At 37.3% G+C, this 26083-nt stretch overlaps 1 protein-coding gene across 3 annotated transcripts in view; it reads right to left on the reverse strand.

Moving 5' to 3' along the window:
- The window catches only part of HACE1 (HECT domain and ankyrin repeat containing E3 ubiquitin protein ligase 1), a 49542-nt gene extending 32127 nt beyond the window's left edge, over positions 1-17415 (reverse strand). For 2 of the 3 annotated variants that reach the window (XM_066315187.1, XM_066315186.1), the window contains exons 1-9: positions 17247-17415; positions 12833-12887; positions 11628-11717; positions 9716-9820; positions 8250-8325; positions 7819-7950; positions 6899-6981; positions 4117-4213; positions 1394-1495 (exon numbers count right to left, since the gene is read on the reverse strand). In XM_066315187.1, coding sequence (XP_066171284.1) covers positions 1394-1495; positions 4117-4213; positions 6899-6981; positions 7819-7950; positions 8250-8325; positions 9716-9820; positions 11628-11717; positions 12833-12887; positions 17247-17322 — 816 coding nt within the window. In that variant the 5' untranslated portion in view covers positions 17323-17415. Of the gene's footprint in view, positions 1-1393; positions 1496-4116; positions 4214-6898; positions 6982-7818; positions 7951-8249; positions 8326-9715; positions 9821-11559; positions 11718-12832; positions 12888-17246 lie in introns of those variants that run through there. The other variant, XM_066315188.1, reaches the window with a different exon arrangement.
- Positions 17416-26083: the final 8668 nt, after the last annotated feature.

Here is a 26083-nt window from a genome sequence, read left to right on the forward strand (position 1 = left end):
TGTCAATTCATGAACTACAGGGTGTTTAACATTAGAGCATGTTACAAACACTGAATGCTTAACCCTATACTATTAATTCATAAGAACAATTTATGACATTTAAAATATGAGTCCTGACTTGTAACACATATCCAGTTTCCTTATGTCATCACTTCTAGATAATATGAACTAGTCATTACCCAAGACAAAGCAGAACAGCTCAGACTTGGCCATAGAAAATTTTCAATATATGATTACATTTTGGTGGTAAGGAAGCAGAATTATACCATATTATATATATATAATATATATTTTGTGCACACTCTCATGAAGATCCTGTTATTTGCACACAGCTTCACCATTATTCAGACAGATGAAAAATTTTTCTCACTCGTTTTCTTCACTGCTACAATATACAAAAAGTATTTTTGTTCCACTGTTTTAGTTCTCTCTTTTAATTTAAATCATCAGTAGCATCTCCCCTTGCATCTAATATACACTTTGAGAATTCTCACCTGCATCATTTCACTCTGTAAAAAATCAACCCTGTCTCAGAAATTTGAACACTGACTCAGATATCCTCAGTGTTATAGTGGAAGTAATGGAGTTACAGAAAAATGAAAATGTCAAAGATCTAGCAAACTAAATTAAGTAAATTGGCAGCCAACACCTTAATAAATCTTATTTTTGTTTACAGTTAGTAAGGTTGCTTGCAGTCATTTTAAAACAAAAATATTAAAACCCCACAGTGAGCTACATTTACAAAGGGAAAAGGCATTCTTTGCTTCTTTTCCCTTACAAAATCAAGAAATAAAACCTTTTTCCCTGATTTTTCTTTGCTTTAGATTGAACTACCCCATAATAACCAAAGAAGCAAACTATAAGAGAACCACTAGAAAGAAACAAAGTGGTTTCATCTACAGAAATAATCATCAAATGAAACTGTGGCTGCAGTCTTTTACACTCTAATTGTACAAGGCAACTTCATACAGGTGAGTGCTCACACCTCAAACTTTTAAGTTAATTCCAGATGATTCAGCCTCAAGACACATCCTAGAATGGATGTCTGCAGATAATGACTAAATGAAGGAAAATAGGCCGTGTTACACAAAGTGTATATATAGGATGCTCATGGAATGGTCTACCAGCACCTTTGCAGTAAAGCTTGTATTAAAGACAGCATTAAACTGTCCAGATCACTTTGCCAAACATTCTGTTAGAACACTAAACGAAAACAGATCCTACATTTAATTCCAAATTATTGTGTTTAAAATTATGTGAAGACTGTACCTAGTGGTAGAGAAGACACCTAAGTGATCAACTATTGTGGTACTGACTGCCACTCATATTAAGCATTCAGCTGTCCAGCACACTCAGAGAGATCCAGGCTATAACACACAGAATCCCATATTACCATGTTTTCCCGCAGATCTTCATTCTGTGTCATTTGAATTATTGTCTGGAAAAGGCGAGGATGGTACTGTATTAAGACTTCACAAGTCTCTCCATAACCACCCTAAGAAAATAGTTTAATTAAAAGAAACATTAGAATTGAGAGTTAGACTTATAGGCAGTAACAACTATTTACAATGTTTTTATTCAAAGGATTACAACTTTTTTAATGCTGGAAAAATCCTATTCTAAAATAAACTGCAATTCAAAAATGTAACAAAGTTAGGCATCACAAAATGTTTGGGAGAAAACAGAATCAAATTTTTTTCAGTATATTGGCTCACATATATATCCACTCCTGTTTTTCTGGTTTTTTTAAACATTTTCCTACTTACAAAAATAAAGGTACAATTGAACAGGACTTCAGCCAACAACTACCAGAGACTAAAAACAGAGCAATATTTCATTTCTCTTCCTCTTGCTGACATCTACTTATTTACACCCAGAATCTAATCCTTCAAAACAAATATTTTCTAAAAGTTCATAGGACACATAGGACTTGTTATAGGAAGAAATAGGATAAACCCATGAAAAGGTTATTTAACTTGAATATCAATACAGAAGTAAGATTCCACTTGTGCTTTAGACTAACTTCACACCCTTCTGAGAAAAAAATGTTTTCTGGAAAGAACAGAACTTGACTTTGTGGTTTATTTGTATCAAATCTTATCTAACACAGCTGCATTTTTAAGCAGACACCTAACACCTGAATATGCATCAATTTCTACTCTGGGAAGATGACCATATTAACTGCTGCAACTGCAGGGATTCCTCTTTGAATGACAGTTGATATTACCTCAGTGAAAACCATACATTAAAAACATTAATTTAATCGGTTTTAGTACCAAGAAATTAAGTACTAAAAAGAAACCCACCCAAAATCTGTAAGAATTAATGAAAGTCAAATCTCCAAGATCAAGGTAATGTTGGCAAGAAGGACATGAATCTATAATTTCAGTCTTCTAAAAACATGTATCAGCTTTGAAAAACAAACCTGTAAGCATAGAACAAAACCCTCAATGTCAAAAGAAAGAAAACATATTGTTTTCTCCATTCTTACTTGGCATCATGAACTTGTATACTGCATGATCTCGAACACAGTAAGATCATCACTACAAAACAAACACCAGGTGTCACTACTCACAGCTAAAAGAAGTTAACAGAAGTTTAGTGTGTAAAGAGGTGCAGTAAGGATTGCAAAACTGGAGCCTGAAGCAGAAACTCAAAACATTAATCATAAAAAACCCAACTGTACCATTAAGCAAAGACTGGTAGAGAATCACAGGAAAATACCTGTAAGATCATCAAGCCCAAACATCAGCCTAGCACCACCCCTATGTATGCTACTAAACCACATCCTTAAGTGCCATAGCCACAATTTTTTGAACACCTTCAGCTGGAGATTTCATCACTTCCCTGGGCAGTCTCTCCAATGCTTTACAGCCCTGTCCATGAAGAAATTATTCCTAATATCTAATCTAAACTTCTCCTGCCATATACTGTCTTACAGGTCTGTGGCTGCAGAAAACCTTGAAACTGATCAGACTCCATGTGGCTTTATATAATAAAAAGTCATTCTGCCAAAACAAAGAAAAAAATCTGAGTTTCACATTCAAGTCAGCAGTGACAGAGTATAGTGATCTGGCATTTCCCAGTGACCAGAGCTGAGGACTAACTTGGTTTCTCATATCCAAAAAGAAATACTGTAAGTAACCTAACTGGATCAACATCCTCCACAGATAGTCTATTAAATAAAGCTTTCAGAGTGAAACATTCCCAAAAATATCCCGCAGGTACTGGAGACAGCACTCTTGCACATACACATAATTATTTCAAGTGCAAGACTTAGGCACATGAGGACATCTCAGAAATTAAATAATGTGAGGCTGAAATAATCTGAAAATGCATTAAAAAAATCGAAAATTTCAACTTTATCCTGACAAGCTAATGACGTGCACAAAGGTAGTGTGATGTCCACTCACTACAGTGATTTGGTTTTTTCGCCTTTCAGTTCAGTTTTCTAGTCTGATTACTAGCAAATGTTCAAAAGCTTCCATTCAATTGTGCTATTTACGATCTTCAACTGATTTGACAGAAAAAAAATTTAAGTGTTTACAAATCAAAAGAAGTCACTTTAGCAAGCAGTACAAGCATTATTTGGTATTAGCAAGACAGACGGTTTTGCAGTGGAAAATGCTCTATAAGTTGAAAATATGTAAGAATTTTGTTCTTCATCCAGATGTAGAAATATCTTTGAAAGCTAAGTTATCACCATGTAAGTTTTGTTTCTTTTAAATAGCAACATCTCCACAAGAGAAAATTTATTATTTGAGGTAAAAAAATTAAAAATCACTCCTTTCTGCATGCCTTTACCTCTCATTTGCTGACAGGTAAGCACCTAAATTGTCTACTACCATTACACCAAGGATTCTCAAACTTTCTAGTCAAATGGAGTTCTGGAAACTTTCTCATGAGGTCAATTCTTGCATCTGACTTATGTAAAGGGTAGAAATTATGAACCTGCCTGTAGGATCAATTTCATTATTAAAAAATTATGTTTTGCACTTGTTTTGCCAAAGGACTACCACCTTTCAGAGGCCTTATAAATAAAAAAAGGTAATAGCAATGGGGTGACACTCTAGGAAGTCACAGAAACTCACAAAAAAAGTGTTGCTAACTTAATACCTGTACACAGAGATCCAGTGGAGTAACACCATTCTTGTCTGGTAAATATTTTGCTCCTCTCATCAAAAGAATTTGTGCAGTATCTCTCTGGCCATGGCTATTCAAAAGAAGAGAAGAAAGAAAGTTAACACAGCATTTATGATCTATTATGAGTCATAAATCTGTCTTTATTGCATCTAACAAAAAAAACCAAATAAACTAGAAGGAAATAGTTACTGAAAAAAAGCAGTGCAAAATTCAGGCCATTTATGAAGTCAGAGCCACCCTCATCATTCAGAAATGATTCATCTTAGCCTTGCCTCAGATATTTATGAGCTGCATTTCCTGCAAAAAGAGAGCTCTTTCTCAATTTACATCCTAATTTACTTCACAGAGGAAGTTCTCTGCTCACTTCAACCACATTTGGGGAAAAAACAATCTATTTGTGCTTTAACCATCAATAAAACATTAGCAAGATATTTTTACTGATAATTCTTTTTTTTTTTTTTTTTTTTTTGCACAAGAGATACATCACTTAAATGGCTCTAATTTCTATATATAAATGTCTTGCATAGTCTCTAGAATTGGTGAATTTCGCTTCTGCATTCAAAATCTATTCACAGTCTATTCAGTAATCTGCTTACATATTGCAAAGGACCCATAGTTCCCTCAAGTCAAAAATTTCAAAACATGCCAGCATTGCCTAGAAAACAGAAAAACCAACTATTTTATACCTCTCAACACTTTCACAAACCCTTTCATCTGAAAAAAAAGCAATTGAGTACCAGTGATCAGAGGTTTACTTCATTAAGAACACACAGAACTATTACTTGAATAATGCCTTCACCAACATTAAGTGCATATACTGCCAAACATAACAGAGAAACATCTAAAGGGTGAAATGAAAGACTGATAAAAAAGACACAAATAAGGTTACAGATACATGTTTTTTCAGTGAAGTTTTATTCCTCAAGCTAGTTTGCAGTACACCCTTTACACCAATGTATATGAGTATTTGGCAACCTGGGGCATATAAGATGCTGCTTACATCCTCAGCCTGACAGGTGCAGCCTATCCGTTCAAAAAGGGCACAGGTAAAGTGACAACTAACAGCTGAGGGGCAAGAGACAGCTTCACTGATCTCTCAATAGCTCCCAGATGACTTCTCAGTCCTGTTCCTCCAGCACAGGAAGCCAACAGGTTAATCTAATGTACCAGACTTTGTCCCAAGGCAAACAAATATTAAGGGTCAGAAAGGTGCTAAGACTAATGGCCTACTGGAAGCATCTTCACTGTAATTCTCTAGACGAAATGGACAACCCAACACATTGACAAAATAGGTGTTTCAGACTCAGACTTTGAATACTTTCTGCAGGTATCATCTGCCACTGCTACCACATCCTGCCCTCCCTGTCAACAGGGACTTACCACCTTTCTTTCCAGGTTTATTATAGAACACAATCTCTTCATTCTACCCCGCTAGTGATGCCTTAAGTTTTAGCTTTCATGTTTTTCAGGTTCTGTGCTGCCTAGGTGTGTAGTTCTGGGCTTATGATGAGTGTTAGTGAGCTCTCTTCACAGAGTGGTCAAAGCAATCCTTTTCCAACTTGAGACCAAGGACAACCATCGCAAGTTTCGGGGCCAAAAGCACAAATAACAGTGAACTGAAGAGAAAAAACAGGAAGGAGGGATGGGACTTTGTGATCTGGAGCTGTAGTTGGACAGTAGACCCCAGTATACAGGTGGACCAAAACTTGTAGAGGTGTGAGACCTTGCTACAAATCATCCATTTTTTTTGTGAGCATTTTGGGTCCATCTTGGATGTAGCTCTGGCCAGGCTCTTGTACTGCCCAAGGTATACCCTTTAAGGCCTTTTAATAAATATCTACTTCATTCTCAAGCTCTGCCCAGTCTCTGTTCCAGGTCAGACTTCCCAAGGCACCACCAGCTGCTCCAGCTGGTAATTTCTAAAGAATATCACTCCTGTACTTGCCACATTCCCTTATTATGAAAAACCTATAAGCCAAGACAAGCTGCTTACTTCTTTTAAAGTGTGTACAAATACCAGCCCCTAAATCAAGGGCCAAGGCTAGCAGTTATTTATTCTCCACTTCCCTTCTTATCATACAATATCTCCAGAGACCATGGCTCCCAGAACATAACTGTTACCAGGCCAGCAGCTCAGTCCATTTCTCCTTTTGCTTATAGAAACAGTTAATCTTATGTGAACTATTTACCTCTAACCAAAGCACAGGGATTGCAAACATGGTAAATCTTCTAACAAATCACAGAGATGCTCTAATCAAAACAAAGGATCATTTATCATATATGATTAATTTTGAAAGGTAACTAAACTTTGAAGAAAACAGAACTGATCAAAGCAACAATGTAATTTTAATTCAACATTGTAACTTTAACACATATATGCACACTTCATGTATACTGTAATACCATACTTTACATTAAGGAATAGCCAAACTTGCCTTATAAAAGGCTCTGGTTTTACTGTACTCAAAATAATCTAAGTTGACAGAATTCATTTTTTTTTCAGAAAAGGGTTCAGTAATCATCAATTTATGACTCATGCTAGAACATGCACAGGTATGTATTTAACATGTCTGTTAGAAAGAAGTACATAATGCTGCAGTACTAGGTATTTAGATACCCAAACTACACTCAAAAATGAGACAAGATTAAATATCAGTCATCTTTTATATTTCCTCTATTTTCTAATTTCTAATCAATTACAAGAGGGGGAAAATATTCCACTTTTAGGTCTGTATTCAAAAGAAAAGTATATAACCTGCAGGCAAAATAAAGCGGAGTTGCCCCAGAGACGTTTGGCCTGTTGATATCCGCACCGCTGTCCAGCAAACACTGCACCGTCTGCAGGAGAACACAATACCAGCCTCAGAAAGTGAGCACTGCAAAACCCCACTGGCTTGCAACTGTTTAGTGCATGTCTGAAATAGGTAAACACTGAGCAGACTTTCAAACAACTTCTGTTACATTTCAGTCACATAAATTTGCTACATTTGTAGGTAACAGTTTTTCAGAATTTGGCCTTCCAAAATCCAGCACTGACAAGGATAAGAGAAAAGATCTGGGTAGAATTACAATTCACTCTTTTTAGCAGTAAATAGTTCTGTATAACTCTATAGGGCTATAATGAAGTTCAAGTAAAGCATCCAGACTTATACTCTGAATATAAATAGTCAGCTCTAACCCAAGATCAGGCAAAAAATTATTCACACAGATCAATAACAGAAGAGTTTATTTGAACTCATTTACTTCTAGAGCTAAAACTGTAACTGACCCAACTCCGTTTTCATTTTTTACTCACAGTAAATTAATATTTCAGATTACAAAATCATATAATAGCTTGCACAATTACGAATTAAATATATTCTGAAAAATAAGGAAAAAACATTTTCAAACATTTAATATCATATAAAAACTTGATATTAACAAGCCAATAATAGCACCACCAAAGAGCTGAACAGTATAAAGTGAGTTACTTAAACTCCCATAAGCACTGAGATCAATCACCTCCACAAGAATAAATAAATTGCTCCCATGGAAGTGCATGTAAATTTGAAAACACACAAAGTAGACGTTTTGATGCACATTACTACTCCGAAGTTTATAAAAAAACCACAACAACTTTGAGGCATTACCAAATTCTTCACAAATCAATTGCGTTCATACAATTTAGAAACTTACTGTCTTGTGTCCATTCTGACAAGCTACATGAAGAGCTGTCTGTCCCATGGCATCTTCCACATCTACATTACTGACATGCTGAACAAGATCATGAAGCAATTCTGTTCGTCCATTGACAGCCAACCAATGAATCTAAGTACAAAATGATGATACATGTTTCCTTTAGCAATGATATATATATACCCCAGAAAAATTATCTTAAACCTGGCTGTATTACTGACAACACTTTCACAAAGAGAAGCTTTGCATAATATTAAAAGAAGCTTTGAACAACACAATCATATGCTTAGGTAATTTGATCACATCTTTTGACTATGGCACTGGACACACAGCAGTTCTGTTTTACATGTAAGATGGAAAAAGCTTAAAAACCAAGAATTTCCAAAATGTTCATTCATTTTAAGAACATCATGATAATTAATTACACTTACTGCAGTCAAGCCTTCATTATTACAAATGTTGACATCTGCACTGTATTCCAGCAGCTTGCTCATACATTTTTTCTGGCTATAAGCAAAAGAACACATTAAAATCCAGTCAGGGAAAATCACTTACAAAGACTAAATATCCTCTCAGAGCTCCACCCACTCTAATTTATCACTGTTCTAAGCATAGCAGGTGGTTCCAATTCACAAGGAGTACAGTACTGAGCATGAGAAAGAGAGAAGTGTTCTTCACAGAGACTCAGACAGTGCAAAGGTAGCAAACAAGAGAGGGCTAAAATCATAGCTGGTTTTATGTTATATGTTTTTATGAACCACTACTCTTAACAGTTTCAGCTGTGTATGGACTACCCTTTAAAGACAAAGAGCCAGAGTTCAGCTAGTCCAGAAGTCCATGAAGCTCATTGACATTGAAGTTCATGTCAGTGAATATGTTTACAATACACCATTAAATCATTACTCGATGAGATAGCTAGTCCAGAAGTCCATGAAGTTCATGTCAGTGAATATGTTTACAATACACCACTAAATCATTACTTAATGAGATAGTCATTGTAAAACTATGCAAATCTTTGGTAAATACAAGTAGTGTCTTAACAAAAGTAGAGGGATTTTTCCTAATTCGTGTTTTGTTTGGGTTTTTTAACACTTTTAATGCTCTTACTGCTTTACCTTTACAAATTTATTTTGCTTTTCCTTTTTATTTGGTCCCTTTCCTACCTTTCCTATACCTCATTCCCACATAACTGTCTCCTGTGTGTATTTCTGCATTTCATCATACACCACTTGGCTGCTTCTTTCCTCTCCTACAAACAGACCTCACACATACCCAGAAGCTACTAAACACTATCACCTCCTCATGTGAAGTACCAGCTGTAATACAATTCAGTTACTGGATCACAAACATGTTCTAAAAAGAAAATGACAACATTACCTTTACAGCCACATGTTTTCACATACTAGAGTTCAAGAAGTAGGATCTAAAAAAGGCACTTGGCTTGCTGGTTTGGAGTTTTTTCTCTGCCCCTCTCCTAACACTGTACAGGCCAACTTTATATTCCTTTTCTTGCAAGAAAAATTCTCTTAAAGACACTATCTCAGAAAAAATCAGATGTCTCTGACCCCCTCTAAGCCCTTCAAAACCTTTTCTTACTCAGTTAGTTGGAAGATTAATGCATCCTTGTTTAATTACATTGTAAGAATCATTAGGCCCCTGATTAACAGAAAACACTAAAATGACTGGCACTGGAATTGGCATTTCAGACCTTACTTACTGTTTATAAAAAATTATCCTATGAATATTTAAAGTAAGGATTTTAATCTCCATGTTCTCTATTTTCAAAAGTGAAAATAAAAGGAGTTTTTATGAACTATACAAAAACATTACAGAACATTCCAGCTCAAGTGCATTATGGACAAAATTTTTTAAGAGTTTAAGCATTTTAAAAACTTACCCATTCCTTGCTGCTAAATGGAGAGGAGTACATCCTGAGATGTCCTGATAGTTTGGATTTGCTCCTTTTTTTAATAATAGAACAAGGCATTCAACTGATCCACAGCTAAGAAGAAAATAAGAAAGGGAAAATCTCTAAAAAGGATATTCACACATCTAAATTAGCATAAAGACAGCAGCAATGTTGTGTACAGATCACACTCACTAAAACATCTTTACATAAAATTGTTTTACACGCTCATAGTTGAGGCTATACAAAACTAAAGTCACTTAATGCAACAAGAAGTGATCAAATAATTTGTAGCAATGGATACATGCCAGTCTTCTCTGTGATTCCAAAGACCTCAAAAGACAACAGTGAGTTTTTAAGACCGGCCATTCTTTAAACTATAAACTGTTTTAAAAGTTTTGGTTTTGATTTCCTCTCACCTCCCTCATCTCTAATCTACTAACAGGACTAAATTTTCCATTAAATATTTTGGGATTTGTTATGCTTCGGTGTCCGGAAGGTATATTTAAAAGTGAATATCAGGAAAATTCTAAAACTCACACAAATATTTCTTTGCTATTAAATTTGAAGCAGTAATAAAGAGCTGATCTCTTTTGCTTTGCATAATATAGCAGCTCTTTAGGATAACCAATGTCACTAATAAGACAGAAACACTGCATTACATGTTTATCTTGCTCCTGAACTCTTGAAGAGGAAGAGCTCATTGAACAGATAAAAATAGTATTTTTGTATCTGTCGCAAGCAGCTATTCCATTTTTACAAATTCTCCCGATGTCAGAACTGCTACACAACAACCCAAAGGAAATGAAGACTAACTGTACAATATGTTGCAAAACCAGCAGCTTGATGACCCCTCTGTGACCCAATAACTAAGTCAAGATAAAAGATAATCCAGAAACTACGTGTAACACAACTTTTTGTATCTTTTGAATCAGTAAGGACAGTGTATTTTCAAATATACCTCTAAAGGGTATGCTAAAAATTTGTTTGCATTTTTTAAGTACTTCCTTAAGTAAATTTTATATTAGCAATATGTAATTCTGAGATGAAATAGCTGGGAAACAGTTATTTCTAAAAGTCTGTTTAAGAAGCTGGAATTTCCACCTTTATGGTGACCAAATACTGCTATATATCTGCAACACTAGTACTATTTCTCTTTTTTTTATTTCTTTTTTTCTTTTTTTTTCCTTGCCTTTTATTTTAACAGTTTAAATGTATGAATTTTCAAGATATTTAAAAGGAGAGCCAAATACAGAGTATTCATTCATCAGTTTAAGTTTAGTTTCCTGAAAGGTCATGTCAAAAACTATCTGGTTCATTTCTATTTATACGATGTTAACGTGTCTTGGCAGAGTTACATATAACACAAAGTTATCCCCATTGAAGAACTATACAAACATAAATAATGTAGACCAAAATTTGCACTTAAGCTCTCTATCCAGGATACAAAATTTATTAGAAATGAGTGCCCAAGTTATATTCCCTTCATCTGTAGTCACAAGTAGTACTTTGGAACAGCTGCTTCCCAACAAACATCCAAGTGCTCAAAACCAATCAGCACTTGCAAACAAGAGTTCTCTACCTCTACAAAGGCAAGAGTAACCCAGCTATACAGGATGCACATCACAGCTGCATTTTTCTAAAGACTTGAGATTCCACAGAAAGGTAAAAAAGTATCTAGCCAAACTTCCTTCACTGGAATTTGGAAAGCCATTTGATATCATGTGTAAAATCTGTCCTCTTTATGAGGCAGGCACATTACTAGGAAGAACAAACAAGATACAAAAAATGTGAAAACAAAATGTTAACTGACACTACAGAGTTCTCCAGCTTACATTGGTGCCTTAGATTTGTGGCAATATTTTCATTGTTAACTTCTGGACTGGACTCAAGTAAGTCTTACTTTGCTGCAATATGAAGCAAACTTCTCTTCACACGTCCAAAGGCATAATTCACATCAAATTTTGAATTTGAGAGCAGCTCTGAGACAGACCTTCAAACAGAAAAAAAAAAAAAAAAAATAAATTTTAAAATAGCTCACATTAACCAAGCAAACTTTATATTGTAAGTTATACACAAATTTCTTATTCAATCTCTATTTCTTTTCTCTCCAACTAATTACTAAGAAATCAAACAGTTTTTAAGCATTAAAACATTTTTAATTTAACAATTTAAGCATTGCTGTTTAACAACACCTTTCCACTTCTTACTGTACATAAAAAATGAACTGTGACACTGGGAAACTGTTTCAAATGTAAACTAGTAAGAATTAGACCAAACAACCAAATCACATCTTTATAAATATGAAAAACAAGCGTTTCAACAGCTTTGGTTTAAACAAAATATAAATTCCCATTTTCTTCCTTATTACGATCACCCCAACCACATGTTCAACAGTTTTCCCAAACATAGGCAAAGTTCAGAGTGAAGACTGATATGTGAAATTATAATGATGAAGTAGAAGGCTGCAAGATGAGAATAAAAAAATTAAATAGGACCTTTCAACTTGCAGCAATGGGCTGATCACATAATTTAAAACCCTTGCATGCAATCTCAAAATATTACATAGCAGAACAGATGTTTATCCTGGCTGGAAAAACAGCCTACTGTTTCAGTATGAGTTACTGCCTGCTTCCCTGCAGAATTCATGTGAAGGAAGCACCACTTAGCTGGCATTTTAAAGCCTCCATGTTCCAAGTGCTTTGAGAACAACTCACTAAGAGGAACAGCTGCTCACCTGCAGAATTCCAGAAGTACCAATCTCATAGTCCAACTCTTATTCCATGTCTTTCTGAGATGTCTAATGAGACTAAGAGCTTCTATGTCATCCATAAATACACACTCAGAGCTAAGACACGGTTACAAAACAATATTTTTTGTTCTTATCCTGGGACAAATTTTCCTATGTGCTTCAACAGAACATATCCCAGTTCCGGTCTATGGCAGAAATCAAAACAGGTAAAACTCTGCTGGGATGCACACAGTCAGTGATAACTTAAAATCAGAACATAACTCAGCCATTCAGCAGCAGGACTTTCTGAGAGTGCTTTAGGAACATGCTGGGGTTTTCAGACCTTAAAAAAAAAGGTAATTTAAAGAAGCTCTCACCTGTGCTGGTCAGCCATCACCATCGGCATCAGTGTATAGACAGCAGTCTCATTATCTGGGAAGAAATTAAATTATTCTGTTACCATAAAGATACATTTGTTCTATGTAAGAGGTATCTAGCAACATCTATTTACCTTTTCAAGTGTCCACTATTCAACAGATACTCTTTTTACACAGTTCCATTATAAAGAAAAAGCCATCATAATTAGATAGAAAGAGAATTAACACAATTGCAATACGTGAAATTTCAATGTGGCTTTTTTTATTATTTCACAAAGTAAAATTACAGAATTTTCAGTGGAGCATCAATTTCTTTGAATTTACAATTCTATTAATTCAATCCAAATTTTTAAGAAATGTGCTTTAAAAAAACCAAATCAAAACAAAAACATGTAACTACTGAATTTTAAAGAGAAGGAAGAGTCCTGTCTTCCAAGGTGACTTCCATAGTCCTGAGACTATGATTTTGTAGTAGTGACTTCTTTAAATTACTTCCTAACCACTCCATTTTGTCTCTATACTTGAACACCTGAGTGCAATAAGTTTCATTTTAATTTTTAATCTCTAATCAGTTTTGCATTTCACATTTGAAGACAATGATAAAAGGCCAGGACACAAAGATCCACATCAGTGGTGGGAAGACACCGACAATCAGCCACAGTCTCTGTCATCTCTACTGCTGCAAATGCCAGCACACTGCATGGGTGTGATGAGCCTGTTTGACCACTTACAGACTTCCTGAAGTAAAATACTACTTTTAGAAGATAAATTTGACAAAACTTGAAATATTTTTACTTATAATAATTATAATAATTACAGTATTATGCAACTATTTTCTTTTATTATGGACAATTATTATAATTTTTTCCCTTCAACAAGCTACCCATTTTTGAGAGTACAATCTCCACAGATTGTTCATGTAGATACCAACTTATGACAGGAGGGGCTATGCTTTCTGAGAACCCAGGTATATGGTTTCAGGATATGGAAATACAGGACTGTTCTTACAAAATTTTGTCTTTTCAAGCTTTTCCTCATCACCTTCATTGATCCAAAGTTACAAAGCAATCAGAACAGGAACAATTAAAACAATCTCAAATAAGCATAGTATCTCATGTCTTTTACGTACCATGCCTCTACACATTCACTATTTCCACTGGGTAAGCAAGGTGACATTTACTGAATATTAACTAAAGATTCTTCAGAGTTATGAAGTAGAAGCCAAGAAACTCTTATCATGCTGCAGCTATGCTATTTGTTGTTATTATTGTTCTACAGTGCTCCAAGATTATTGCTATCAGCTATCTGAAGTTGTGTGTCCCTAGCTAACAAAAGAAAGAAGCAATACTAATCTATTATTATGTTTGAAAAATGAACAGAGATAAGTCAAATTCAAATCATATTTCATCAGCTATAAAAAAAAATTAAAACAAAATCTAAAAAAATCAACATCACTTATAGCAAACACATGGTGCAAGAGACACAAGCCTCTCAGAGCACCAAATTATGATCAAACACTGCAGAGAGTCACCAACCATCATCAAGTTCAAGTCTGAACTCTCTACAAATTGTTCCTTACAGCAGAGTTCTGTGAGCATCAGAAAACTCCATGTCCAACACACACCCCTAGAATTTGATAGCTGGGGGAAGAACAAGCTGGGAGAGAGGGGACACAGAGAGAAAAGAGTCCTGAAATAAAATAAATATCAATTGTGAAAAATATTTGAGCACTTCTTAAAAATCTATCCATGATTAGATCCCAGTACACAAAAAGTAAAAAAAAAAAAAAAAAAAACCACCACCAACCTTGGCGGGAAGAGCTTTTCAAATAAAACAAAAAACATCAACTAAATTTAAACATGACACCCAAAAAAAAACTTTTAAATATATCAGCACACTGAACTGAAATGCTTAATATTGATTCTAATTAAATTTAACTATATTGCAAGTATAGTGATCTAGAAAAAGACAATAGCTAAACACGAGCGTAGTTGGGCTGTAGTAGGCATTTACAGCACAGTTACAAAACTAACCCTTTTGCTATCCTACTAACAGAAATTACACTGTGGAACACATGCACATTTTTTTGCACAGAAGTAATTAAGAGTGAACTAAGGAGCTTTTATGCCTGCCTTTAGTGGTTATTTTCCGTAGTCATAAAAAAACTCCAATAGACAAAAACTACATGAAAGCAGGTAGAGAAAAAGCATTATACACCTCATGGACTCACCAAACTTATTTGCTATCTAACTTGCTTGCATTTCAAATCTTGATTATGTAAAGACAAAAAAAGGCACACCAAACGCAGTGTCAGAGCTTTGGGCTGCAAGACCTGCTTTTCAGGCACTGAGCCTTAATAATGGCACCCAGAAATTTGTGTCAACCTCTCAAGTGTCCAGAAAACAATTGTTGAAGGATACTGCAGGAAAGTGATTAATAAAAAAAGTTCTACTTGGAAGCTCAAGGTATTCACTGGCATTGGACTCAGGTATTAAGACCAGCTCTAAAAAAAAGAAAAAACAGTTGAAATTCATCATCTAGAATCCTGTCCTGGCAATATACACTTACTACTCTATTTCCTCAGAGACATTGTTGTGAAGTTGGCAGAGACCACAATCTTACAGTGTCAGCACTACACATAATACCCTAATGACAATGGCACATGCAATGGAAGTTCAATAGTTCAATATGTGGATTTATTGCCTTCTTCAGCATAAATAAATTCAAACATACATCTCCATTTCCTGTGAGAGATCTATGACTCTCACTTTAAGGATGGATGTATCTTTCAAATTAAATGTGAATTAAGGTTATTCAAATGCGATGGGGAGCGGGGGGGGGATCATAATTCAAGAGGCCAGACACAGCACACAAGAAGCCACCAAACTACATATTATCCTAGACCAGTGTGGAATATTCCAAGCTGATCCTGTCAGCACATGTTTGGAACATCCTACAAGCCAAACCTGCTTCTCAAGAAGAGCTTGGGCAGACCTGCATGAACCTAAGGAACACCAAGGTCAAGAAAAAAGAGATACCCGAGCTAAGATGGACCCAAAGTTGGATGGCCATTGAACAGAGACTTTCTTGGAATGTGATTTGAGACTTTAGTGTGCTCAACTCATTTATCTCATTTATCTCATTTATCAAATCAGTCTCACTGATTTGTTCCATACAATTCCTAGGAATTGCATAGAACTCACATTCCTTCTGCACTACAGGGTGATAGAAGTACTTGTTCCAAAGGTCTCAGGACTTGCACTTGCACTGCCAGTCCATAGACATAACTACTTCTGAAGTGTAAGATAAAAATGCCTAAGATGTGAAGAAAACAGACAAAATTCAGTATCAATTTGCCTGCATTAGTACTGGAGTAAATTTAAAGCAGCTCCAACTGACACAGGTTGTACAAAGCGTTATTCAATTAGCATCTTCAATTAGTTAAACCGGTGCTACTCCATTATTTCTGTAAGTCTAAGCTTAAGTTAATAGTATTACATCAATTTTCACTGCTGCCATTCAAAGGCTTACAAGCAGCAGCAAAATCTGCCTGAAACTTGCCTGTCAAGTGAATTTTATGAGCAATCGCACTGGAAGACATTGGAACTGTGACAAGTGACAATAAGTGAAGGGTGTAGTAGCACAGTTCAGGAGTACACCAAACAGGGAACAGAATGCACAGAGAAAACAGAATATTACTCCCTCTCCTCCACCACTGGAGATGAAAGCTGGCAGACAGGCACCCAAAGACTCATCCAAAAAAGCAAACACTGAAGAAAGTACAGTGACAGCACATGACTCAGAGGAACAGAAATTTTGCATATCCAAGAGTTTTAAAGTTAGTCCTCCCAAAAGCTGGACCTGGCTAGAACACCAAACCACTTGCCATAAGAGCCTGAAGTTCTGTGTTCAAATCTATCCTGATACGGGAAGCCAGCATGCAAGTGAAGTGGTTTAGAGACACAAAATTAGGTTGTGACGGGTGACAGTGACTTACAACACCTTTTCAAACAAAATTCAGCACCACCAAAAAAAAAAAAAATAGGCAGGAAAAAAAATTTAAAACAAAAAAACCCACAAAGACTTGTCATCACTACCCTGTCACCGACGAGGCACCTGACGAAGGATTTAAAAGCGAATACAGCCGGTGCCCGGCACCTCGGCCACCCACTCGCCCGGGCTCAGGGGCGGCAGCAGCCGGCTGGGATCCCCCGCACCCCGCGGCGGAGGCGGCGAGGCAGCGGGGGAAGGAAGGGAACGCCGCTGTCGCTGTCAGCGCCACATATAAACAGAGCCTGTCACGGCGGAGAGCGGAAGCCCGTTCCCAATTCTCCCCAGCCGCCTCGACTCATCCCCGCCGGCCCGGGCGCGGAGGCCGCCGGGACCCACCGCTACGTCAGGGCCCCGCTCCTACCGTCCGGCAGCTCCACGGTGCGGGCGCGGCGCAGGGACCTCGTCAGCCGGTTGAGCTGCTCCATGGCTCTCTCCATCCTCGGCGCGCCCAGCGCGGAGCCGCGGACAGCCCCCGCCGCCGCCTCCTGCCCTCAGCCCATCGCGGCGCTGGCGGCGCCGAGGCCGCCGAGGCCGCCCAGGCCGCCGCCACCGCCGGAGGCTGCGCGCATGCGCGGGGCGGGGCGGGGGGCGGCCGCCGGCTCCCTCAGGTCGCCTCTTTCCCCGAGGGAGGGAGCGGCGTGAGGGCAGGAATCTTCAAAGCTCGTAGAAAATGGGTCTTTAAACGTCTGCTTGTTACAGATAAAAATAACAAAGTGCTGCCTTTTGAAGCCGCCCCTGGCAGGTGATCCTGCCCGCGCGGGCTTATTTCCCGCGAGCCACGGCAGGGAATGGGGCTGCCAACGCACCTGAGCGGGACAGAATCACAGGATCGATCACGTTGGAAAAGTAGACTATTCTGTGGTAGAGTTCATCATTCCAAAAAAAGTCTCAGATTGACCCTATGAGCTTTTAGTATGTCCCAGGAAATTTCTACTTGAACAGTGTTCTTTTCCAGTGGTGTTGCAGCTGTCACATATATATATATATATATATATGCGTATGTTAGCTGCTGTGGAAAACTAGGCACCTCTGCATGATAACTAGTTCTGTCTAGTTTAGAAATGGGTATTGCACTAGAAGTACACGCCTTTGGAAGTGTTTGCGAGACACTTGTCGTAAGGCTAAGTCTTACTACAGGTGAGTAAAAATAGCTGAAAGTAGTAAAATTACCTTAATTTTTTTACACTATGACAGGTATAGCAATACTTCCAAATTTTGTTGATTTTCTTGATGTCAAGGAAATATTTCACATCAAAAGGAAAGATTATGGTTCCCAACTTACCACCTAGGCTTTTAGTCATTTGCTCATTGAATGCAGTCAGCAGAGTTCCCTTCAGTACTGAAGTAAGGGGAACTTCAATATATCTGTCCTTTGCACTTACATATCTGAAGATGTCATGTTCAACTGCCTACACACAATAGGTCAAACTTGTCTTTCACAGTGAATCAAATCAAACGAATTATCAGCCCTGTGAAAGAAATACTGTCCTTGAATCGCACAGCAAGTTCATTACTGTGAGCAGTCTCACGGGGGATGAGAGGTAGACTGTTTCTTTTCAAAAAAGATAATACCATGCCTAACAGTTAAAACTGGTGCTTGCAGCATTTATTTTTCTACAAGAAAAGTTTTCTTCAGAGATAAAAATTATTTTGTTTTCAGGATTGGGAGGAATACAGATTGTTGTCAGAAATGGAATGCAGTACTATGTAAAACTAAATGCATTCAGCTCTTTCACTCTGTTTTTTCCTCTGTACATTCTTCATAAAGACATAAAAAAATTAGAAGAACTTTATGCTGCAACATAAAATGTGAGGAATTTATATTGATTTTTCTATGTTTAAATGCAAGGAGAAATTTTTGGCATAAAGACCTAGAAAACTTCGGATCTCAGGTTTTTTCACACCTTTTCTGTCATTAGATTGCTAGTTAGTCACAAAGAGCCTTCTCTGGACAGTGCTGAGCCCAAGCATCCAGTCCTAAACTGTAACTTTGGTCATCACAGAACACCAAAGTACAGGAACAAATTCAGTATGTGGGAAAGTGCATTTCAGCTATAGTTTGTTATCTCCTTTTCCCAAAAATATTAAAGTGTTTCTGCTCAGATTCAGTTCAACAGGCCCTATTCATTTGCAGGAAAACTATGAGACAGGACTACTTTGGAAAAAATACCAAATCTCTGCAAAAAGGAAAAATATCATTAAATACTTAGAAACAGATTTTTAAAAACAATTTTATTTTTTTTTGCCTGCAAAGAACTCTTGGATCATTGAGTCCAGCCATTAACTCAACACTGCCATGTCCAGCACTAAACCATGTCCTTAAGTACTGCACAGCTTTTAAATACCTCCAGGTGTGATGACTCAACTTCCCTGGGAAACTTGTTCCAGTGATTGAAAACCCTTTTGATGAAGAAATTTCTCCTAATATCCCATCCAAACCTCCTCTGATTCAACTTGAATCTGTTTGCTCTTATCCTATCTCTTGTTACTTGGGAGATGAGACCACGCCTCACATGGCCTACTCCTTTCAGGTAGTTGCAGAGAGCAATAAGGTCCCCCCAAGCCTCCTTTTCCCCAGGCTAAACAACCCAAGTCCCTCATCTATTCCTTATAAGACTGTACTCCAGACCCTTAACCCACTTTGTTGCCACTCTCTGGACTTGTTCCAGCACCTTGATGTCCTTGTAGTGAGGAGTCTGAAACTGAGCACAGGATTCTAGGTGCAGCCTCACCATTGCTGAGTGCAAGGGTATCATCATTGCCCAGGTTCTGCTGGCCACACTGTTTCTGATACAAACCAAGATAGCATGGTAGTCCATGTTTCATCAAGTAATGAACTAAAAATCTGAAAGGAGTATGATATTTTTATGGGGTACTCCAGATAGACGGGCATGGGCCAATGTTGATCCTCCTGCAATTCCATTTGCCTTGATTCCATTCCCTAGCGGTCAATTCTAAGTGCAATCTGAGCTCTTCCTGGAAGCAGCTCTGCAAGCAGAGTTTTTCTTCTCCACTGCATTGCAGTCTTAGGAGTCAGCACATCTTTGGAGTGTGGCTTGGAGCCATTTTTCCCAACAGCCATGTGCTCCTTGTGGGCTGAGTCAGCTTCCTCTGGACGTGCCAGCAGACCAAGGTTGAAAACTGCCTGCATATACTGTGCTGGGACTGCCTGCAATGAAGATGAAGGTATATATGTGAGGACCTTTGCAGAATTGTAGTAGAGATCAGCTTAATTCACAGAGATCTCCAACTATCTTCCTCCTCTCCATGCTACCTTCATAGAACATAAGATATTCACAGGCAACATGTGCATGGTGCTTTCCCTCTGCTCTTGAGGGGGCTTGTCTTCATAGAATCAAAGTGTGATTTGGATTACATGAGACCATAAAGGTCATCTAGCTCCAGCACCCTGCCATAGGCAGGGACACCTTCCACTAGACCAAGGTTCTTACAGCCCCATTCAGCCTGCTTTTGAACACCTCCAGGGATGGGACATCCACAACTTCTCTGGGCAGCCTGTTCCAGTCCTCACAGTAAATATTTTTTTCCTATATCTATTCTAAACCTGTCCTCTTTCAGCTCAAGGTCTTTCCCCCTTGTCCTATCACAACATGCCCTTGTGAAAAGTCCCTCTCCAGCCTTCTTGCAAGCACCTTTAGGTGCTGCAAAGCCACAGATCTCTCTTGAGCCTTCTCTTCTCCAGGACAGACAGTCCCAACTCTCTCAGTCTTTTTATATAGGAGAAGTTTTCCAGCCCTGTGATCCATTCTGTGATCCCGTAAATGATCCGTTCTTATTGCTGGGTGTATAACTCATTGGAATTGAGGAAATTAGATGAAGGCACTGCAGCCGGAGAACTGTGCATGATCCCAATGAAAACAGTAACAGAGGATCCATTCTGAGAATTCCAGCGCTAACACAGCTTCATGTCTGTCCTATACACTAATCCATGCAGCTGTGTTTTAGTATATCTGGCCATGTAAAATGCTACCACAGGGAAACTTCAAGCAACATTTTTTGTCATTGGATAGATAAACTTCATACATGTGTACATGAATCGTTCTTTTTCCAGAGATATTTTGGTTTCCAAAATCTACGTTTCACCTTGATATCATTAGTATTGAGGGTAAGATAATGTAGCTTTAAACTGTTTCACTTTTATGTGTTATTTGTACTGGAAATCCATTTTTAATTTGCATATCTACCTTAAAAACAATCAATGCAACCCCACTTTTTTGTCAATTGGATTAAAATTCAATAACAATAACAATATGGATTGTCTCTACATTTATTAACACTGTAAAAAGAAATGTGAACTTGGCTGATTTCAGATTTCATTTCTGATCCTCGTTTTTTGTGCTATAGATGCCAAAGCAATATTAATAAAGGCTGAACTAATTATTAACAATAGAAATATTTTATATTTATTTATTATCTTAATAATAAATTACAATAATAATTCTTTTTAAATTCACAAAATAAGATCTATTATTTCTATACCTTTTCTTATTTTTTAGTAATATGATCTTATGTAAAAGGTTGCTGGCTTTAATCACTTAATCACTTAATGGGATTTCTTGAAGTCATTTTAATATATTATTTTAATATATTAGTTAATTAGGAACTATTTAATAATAGTTCCCTAGCTAATGTTGAAAACCATGTTCTAGAAAAGTACAAACTGTGTATTCTTTGACTGGGTTTCTTTTCATTTTAGGATGAAGAAATTTCATCAAAGAGGTAAAATTGCTCAGAGAGGGCCCTGAAAGCACCACAGCTGCTTTGATTCTGCCAACTGACAAGTTGGCTCAGGACATCACAAAAACTCCCCATCACTTTTCCTGGTTTTATTTTATCTACCTTGTTGAAATATCTCGCCTTTTATTTATTTGCTGTTTTGCTGTGTGAACTGTACTAAATCCTGGTTTCTCTTTCTGATAATATGGCATGGCTGCAAAAGAGGTATAATATTTTTTTAAATAAGGTTTAAAATGTTATTGTCTATTTTTATGACCCATGTGATGTATGCTGTCAAATTTCTATACTAAAGAACCATCAGTTACGGCCTGTGCAGCATCCATTTCTATTCTCTGTAGAGCAGAGAATGCTACTTGATGCCTACCTGCATTTCCTTAAAGCTGGGTTGCTGAAATTTCTCAAAAATAGTATGTCCAGGCTTGAAGATATATTTTTAAACCTTCTCTTTGTCTAATTCACCCAGGCTCCTGGTCTGAAGCAGATCCTACCAGTTCTATTTCTGCTATATTTGTGTTACGTCTCTCTTGCATTAATTTTTCAAAAGGAAGCTTTAATGTGCCTCAAAACAAATCCAGAGTGCTCAAGGATTAGAGTGAAAATACTTTGAACTATTTTCAGAATGCCATAGCCCTTAAGTTTGCATTGTCTTTACAGGAGCTTGAAAAGCTTATGACTATGTCTCATTTTTGGAAAATATCATTACTCTTCTTTTAGTAAAACCTGTCTTCTGCACAAAGCATTTTAAAGAAAAAAAAATACCAAAGAGCAAGTAAGATATAAACATAAAGCTTTTTTCTGCTAATCATTATGCTTCTCTCCGTATTAGTCCAGGTGGAATCAGGGAAAAGCCAAGTGTTTAAACACCTGCTTGGCCAGGAAGAAATCAATAACCATCCTGTCTTGGTCTCTCTAACGCTGGTGATGTTGTTCCTGGAAGATTATTTTTGGTGTTATGTTTTTACTATCACTTCTTTGGTTAGTTGTGTTTGCACCTTTATTCTGTGCAGCAGGAGCTCTGTACAGATATTAGGAGAGGGGTTTTTCTCCAGGTAATGATGGCCATTTCTTTACATTCTCTTGTTTTTCTAGAACATGCATATTTTCAATTCAGCAACATGATTTAAGATCCTGTAACTCATCATCACTACACTAAAGCAGAGATCAGAAAAAGAAAACCTACAAGGTGAAAAATAATTAAATACTATGTCACATCCTGAACAACAACCTAAAAATGTCGAATGAACAGTGGAACCATTATTTTGTTCCATTTGCTGCAAATTTCAAGTTTATGATATATTGAGGTTTTCACTGTCTCTCCCTGTTTCAGGTCCTTGTTAATTTTGTTAAAATTCATTCAGGCTCACACTATTTTCTGTCATTCTAGAACTGATTTTGTTTTGAAGGACAAGAAAAATCTATTAATTTGGTCCTAATCAACTCATTTTTCATCTTGGGAGTATATTAAAACTGGGCTATTTTTAGTTTCTAGGAGACAAGGAAACATTGTGTCAGTCAGAAAAGTTCTAAGGAAGGCAATCTCCTTTCTTTTCTCAAGCAAATAAATAAATGAGTTAGTAACATACACAGGGTTGATCTATCCTCACTTGATAAAATAACTGAAGATACTTGTTCTGCTCTTTCTCTGTTACTTGGTGCTGATGCTACACAGGTGGACTCCCCTAGATATCCCAGACCACTTTCCTGCAGATATTGTTGATGCCTACAAACAAGCTAATCAAGTACCAACAGAAGATTGCAAAGTTTCAGATAAACATCCCAATTACTTTCTAGCTTTTTATCAACGCATTGCCAGTTGCAAACATCTCTCTAAGAAAGAAATTTCTACTTTAAAATTAAGAAGAATGTGAATATAGAGCCTTTGAATACAATCTGTGAGATTAAAAAAAATAATGTGACAATTTCTATAGTCTTTGGACTGGCAAAAATAGTATTGTCTGAAATGGATCCTATTTTGCAGAGATAGGATATGCATCTTTTACCCTTGCACCACACTAATATACATGATGAAACGTTGAGGAGCACAGCTGAGTCCCAGTAACTGTCTTTACTCAATATATGCAAGAGGCAGGTCTCACTATATATATTCTGCTGGACATGGTAACTTTTAACTCACAAAAGACAAAACATCATTAAAGAGGCTTTCCAACTGAAGGAGACTCTCTTGTTGCTCTAATCAACATCTTGAAGTTTGCTTAGTGTTCTAGGATAGGATTACTAAAAGTTTTTAAATTATTTGAGATTATAGATATTATCATGTAAGCAGAGACACAATTAAAGAGGCTGTGATTGCAGTGGTAAGAATGCTTTTGTGCATTAACAATTCAACACTATAAAGCTCTGCGGGGGAAATAAAAAAGAGAATTTACTTTTGATACAGCATAAATTCTTTTCTCAGCTCCCTGGTGGGGTTACTGAATAATTTTCAGAATCATGCGGCTAAAACATCCTCAGTAGCATAGAGAGAATGTACAGCAGCTGGTTAAGCCAAGGGGTAAGTTCAGCCTTTCCTAAGAAATTCGGGCAGAAGGCGTCATAAGAAAAACTACCACAAGATGTCAGTCTTAATAAATTACAGTGGATTATTCTGATTGGCTCCTTTCTGATAAGTAACTAGGCAGGGGAAGCTATTGGTCATGTTGAAATATTTGTGGAAAAAGTGATCTAGGAATAATATTACTTGTCCTAAATATATTTGTGAAAATGAATAATTAGATCCAAATATAGCCTCTGTGCGTATTTGTTTCCTCTAGAAGATTTAAGCCTTCTGCAAGGTACTCACAGGAAAGACATGGCAGGAATTTGTCCCTCCCCACTTGCCCTTTTCCACACATTTTCTCAAAGCATCTTCCATCAGAAATGGAATATCAGACTATATAGACTTTGGGCTTTTTTCTGTAAAGCTATTTTTATTTTCTTATAGTCTTGACCATGTTCTAATCTTACAGTTCTGAACGTTTGTAAGATAATGAGAAAATCCAATTTCCATTTCCAGTCTAGGCCTGGACATGTCCAAGTGGCAGGTATTGATCATTGTTCCTGGAATACTTTACAGTCCAACCCCTCATAGTTCACCATTTGAGCCCTGACAAAGGAGCTGTGCTTTACATTGCTTTTTTTGAGGGACACTCTATTTAGTGTTGGGGAAGATGAATCAGGGAAACCTTATAAATATGATTGCTTAGCAAAAGATTCTGAAAATATGAGACCTATAATCGAAATAGAAATGAAAGCTTACTTTGAGTTGTAGGATACTGAGTCTTAGTTACTATATAACCTGAAAACAATAGCCTAACTAGCTGAAGGAGAATCCCTTTTGATGGAACAATACCTTTCTACTGGCTAAGGAATCCAAAGGTCAATGTAGCAAAACAGAAAAGTCTAAAGAGCAGTTTTTAGAGTTTAAAATATAACACAGTATGGTAATGTAGTAGTTATTATAGGCTGTATGTAGATTCTATAGGATTTTGTGTTTTATATTGGTTGGTCACTGTAAATTAGAATATTCATCACAAAAGGAGATATAATGTATTGTAACAAGGACCTCACTCCCTTACCTTCTCTTACTGCTCCTCTCTTACTGCTCTGTCTTACCCCTGTCCTTTTCCCCTGTTTGTACTGCTCTTACCTCTCACACTTCCCCCTACTCTTGCTCTCTCTCGCTGCGCTCTGACCCCTGCCACCTTGCTCTCTCATTCCCTTCTCTCTTAGTTCATACTCTCCTGTTCTTTCTCCCTCTCTCTTTGGGACTTCCCTTCAGCCGAGGCTGGTGGCTGAAGGCAAGGCCCTTTTACCCACGACCCTTGCAAAAAAACCACGTTCTAGAATATCTCAGGTCAGCAGAATTCCTTGTCCCTGCCATCAGGGATGCCCCTACAATTTACTTCTTGCTACCAGCACCGTTCTTGTATTTGCTACCTGTTTGCTCACCAGGTTTACCATTAGCTACTGCCAGCATTCACGACCTCCTGTTGTTGCCGTTTCTGCTGGTTGCTTATACTGTGCTGCTTTGCTCTGCTCTAATCTGCAGCAAAACTGCTGTTTGCTTCTGTGCCTCCTATCAACCTTTTTTTTTCTGCAGTCCATACATTCTTTCAGTTGTGCTCGAAAAGTTGAAGCGATATCCAGGATCTGTAAAGACAGCTTGTGTAAAAAGGCAATTTTCCAGCAGGATCTTTCCCAGCCTCTGAAAAATACAGACAAAACATCAAAATATGCTTTGACCCAGATTTGCTTTCACTTCCTTCACTGTGAGATCCAATGACAAGCTGCAGCATTTGCTTCCTCAGCAATCGCAGATAGGTTGCCCATGACACAATTAAACCCCTTACAAATCATCTTGCAGCTGAAATATCCCAGGGTGCCACAACACTCTACCAGGAAAATTAAACTCTGAATCTTTGGTTCTTTCACTGGCTCACT

This window comes from Sylvia atricapilla, chromosome 3, assembly GCF_009819655.1.
Source record: "Sylvia atricapilla isolate bSylAtr1 chromosome 3, bSylAtr1.pri, whole genome shotgun sequence".
Lineage (NCBI taxonomy): Eukaryota > Metazoa > Chordata > Aves > Passeriformes > Sylviidae > Sylvia > Sylvia atricapilla.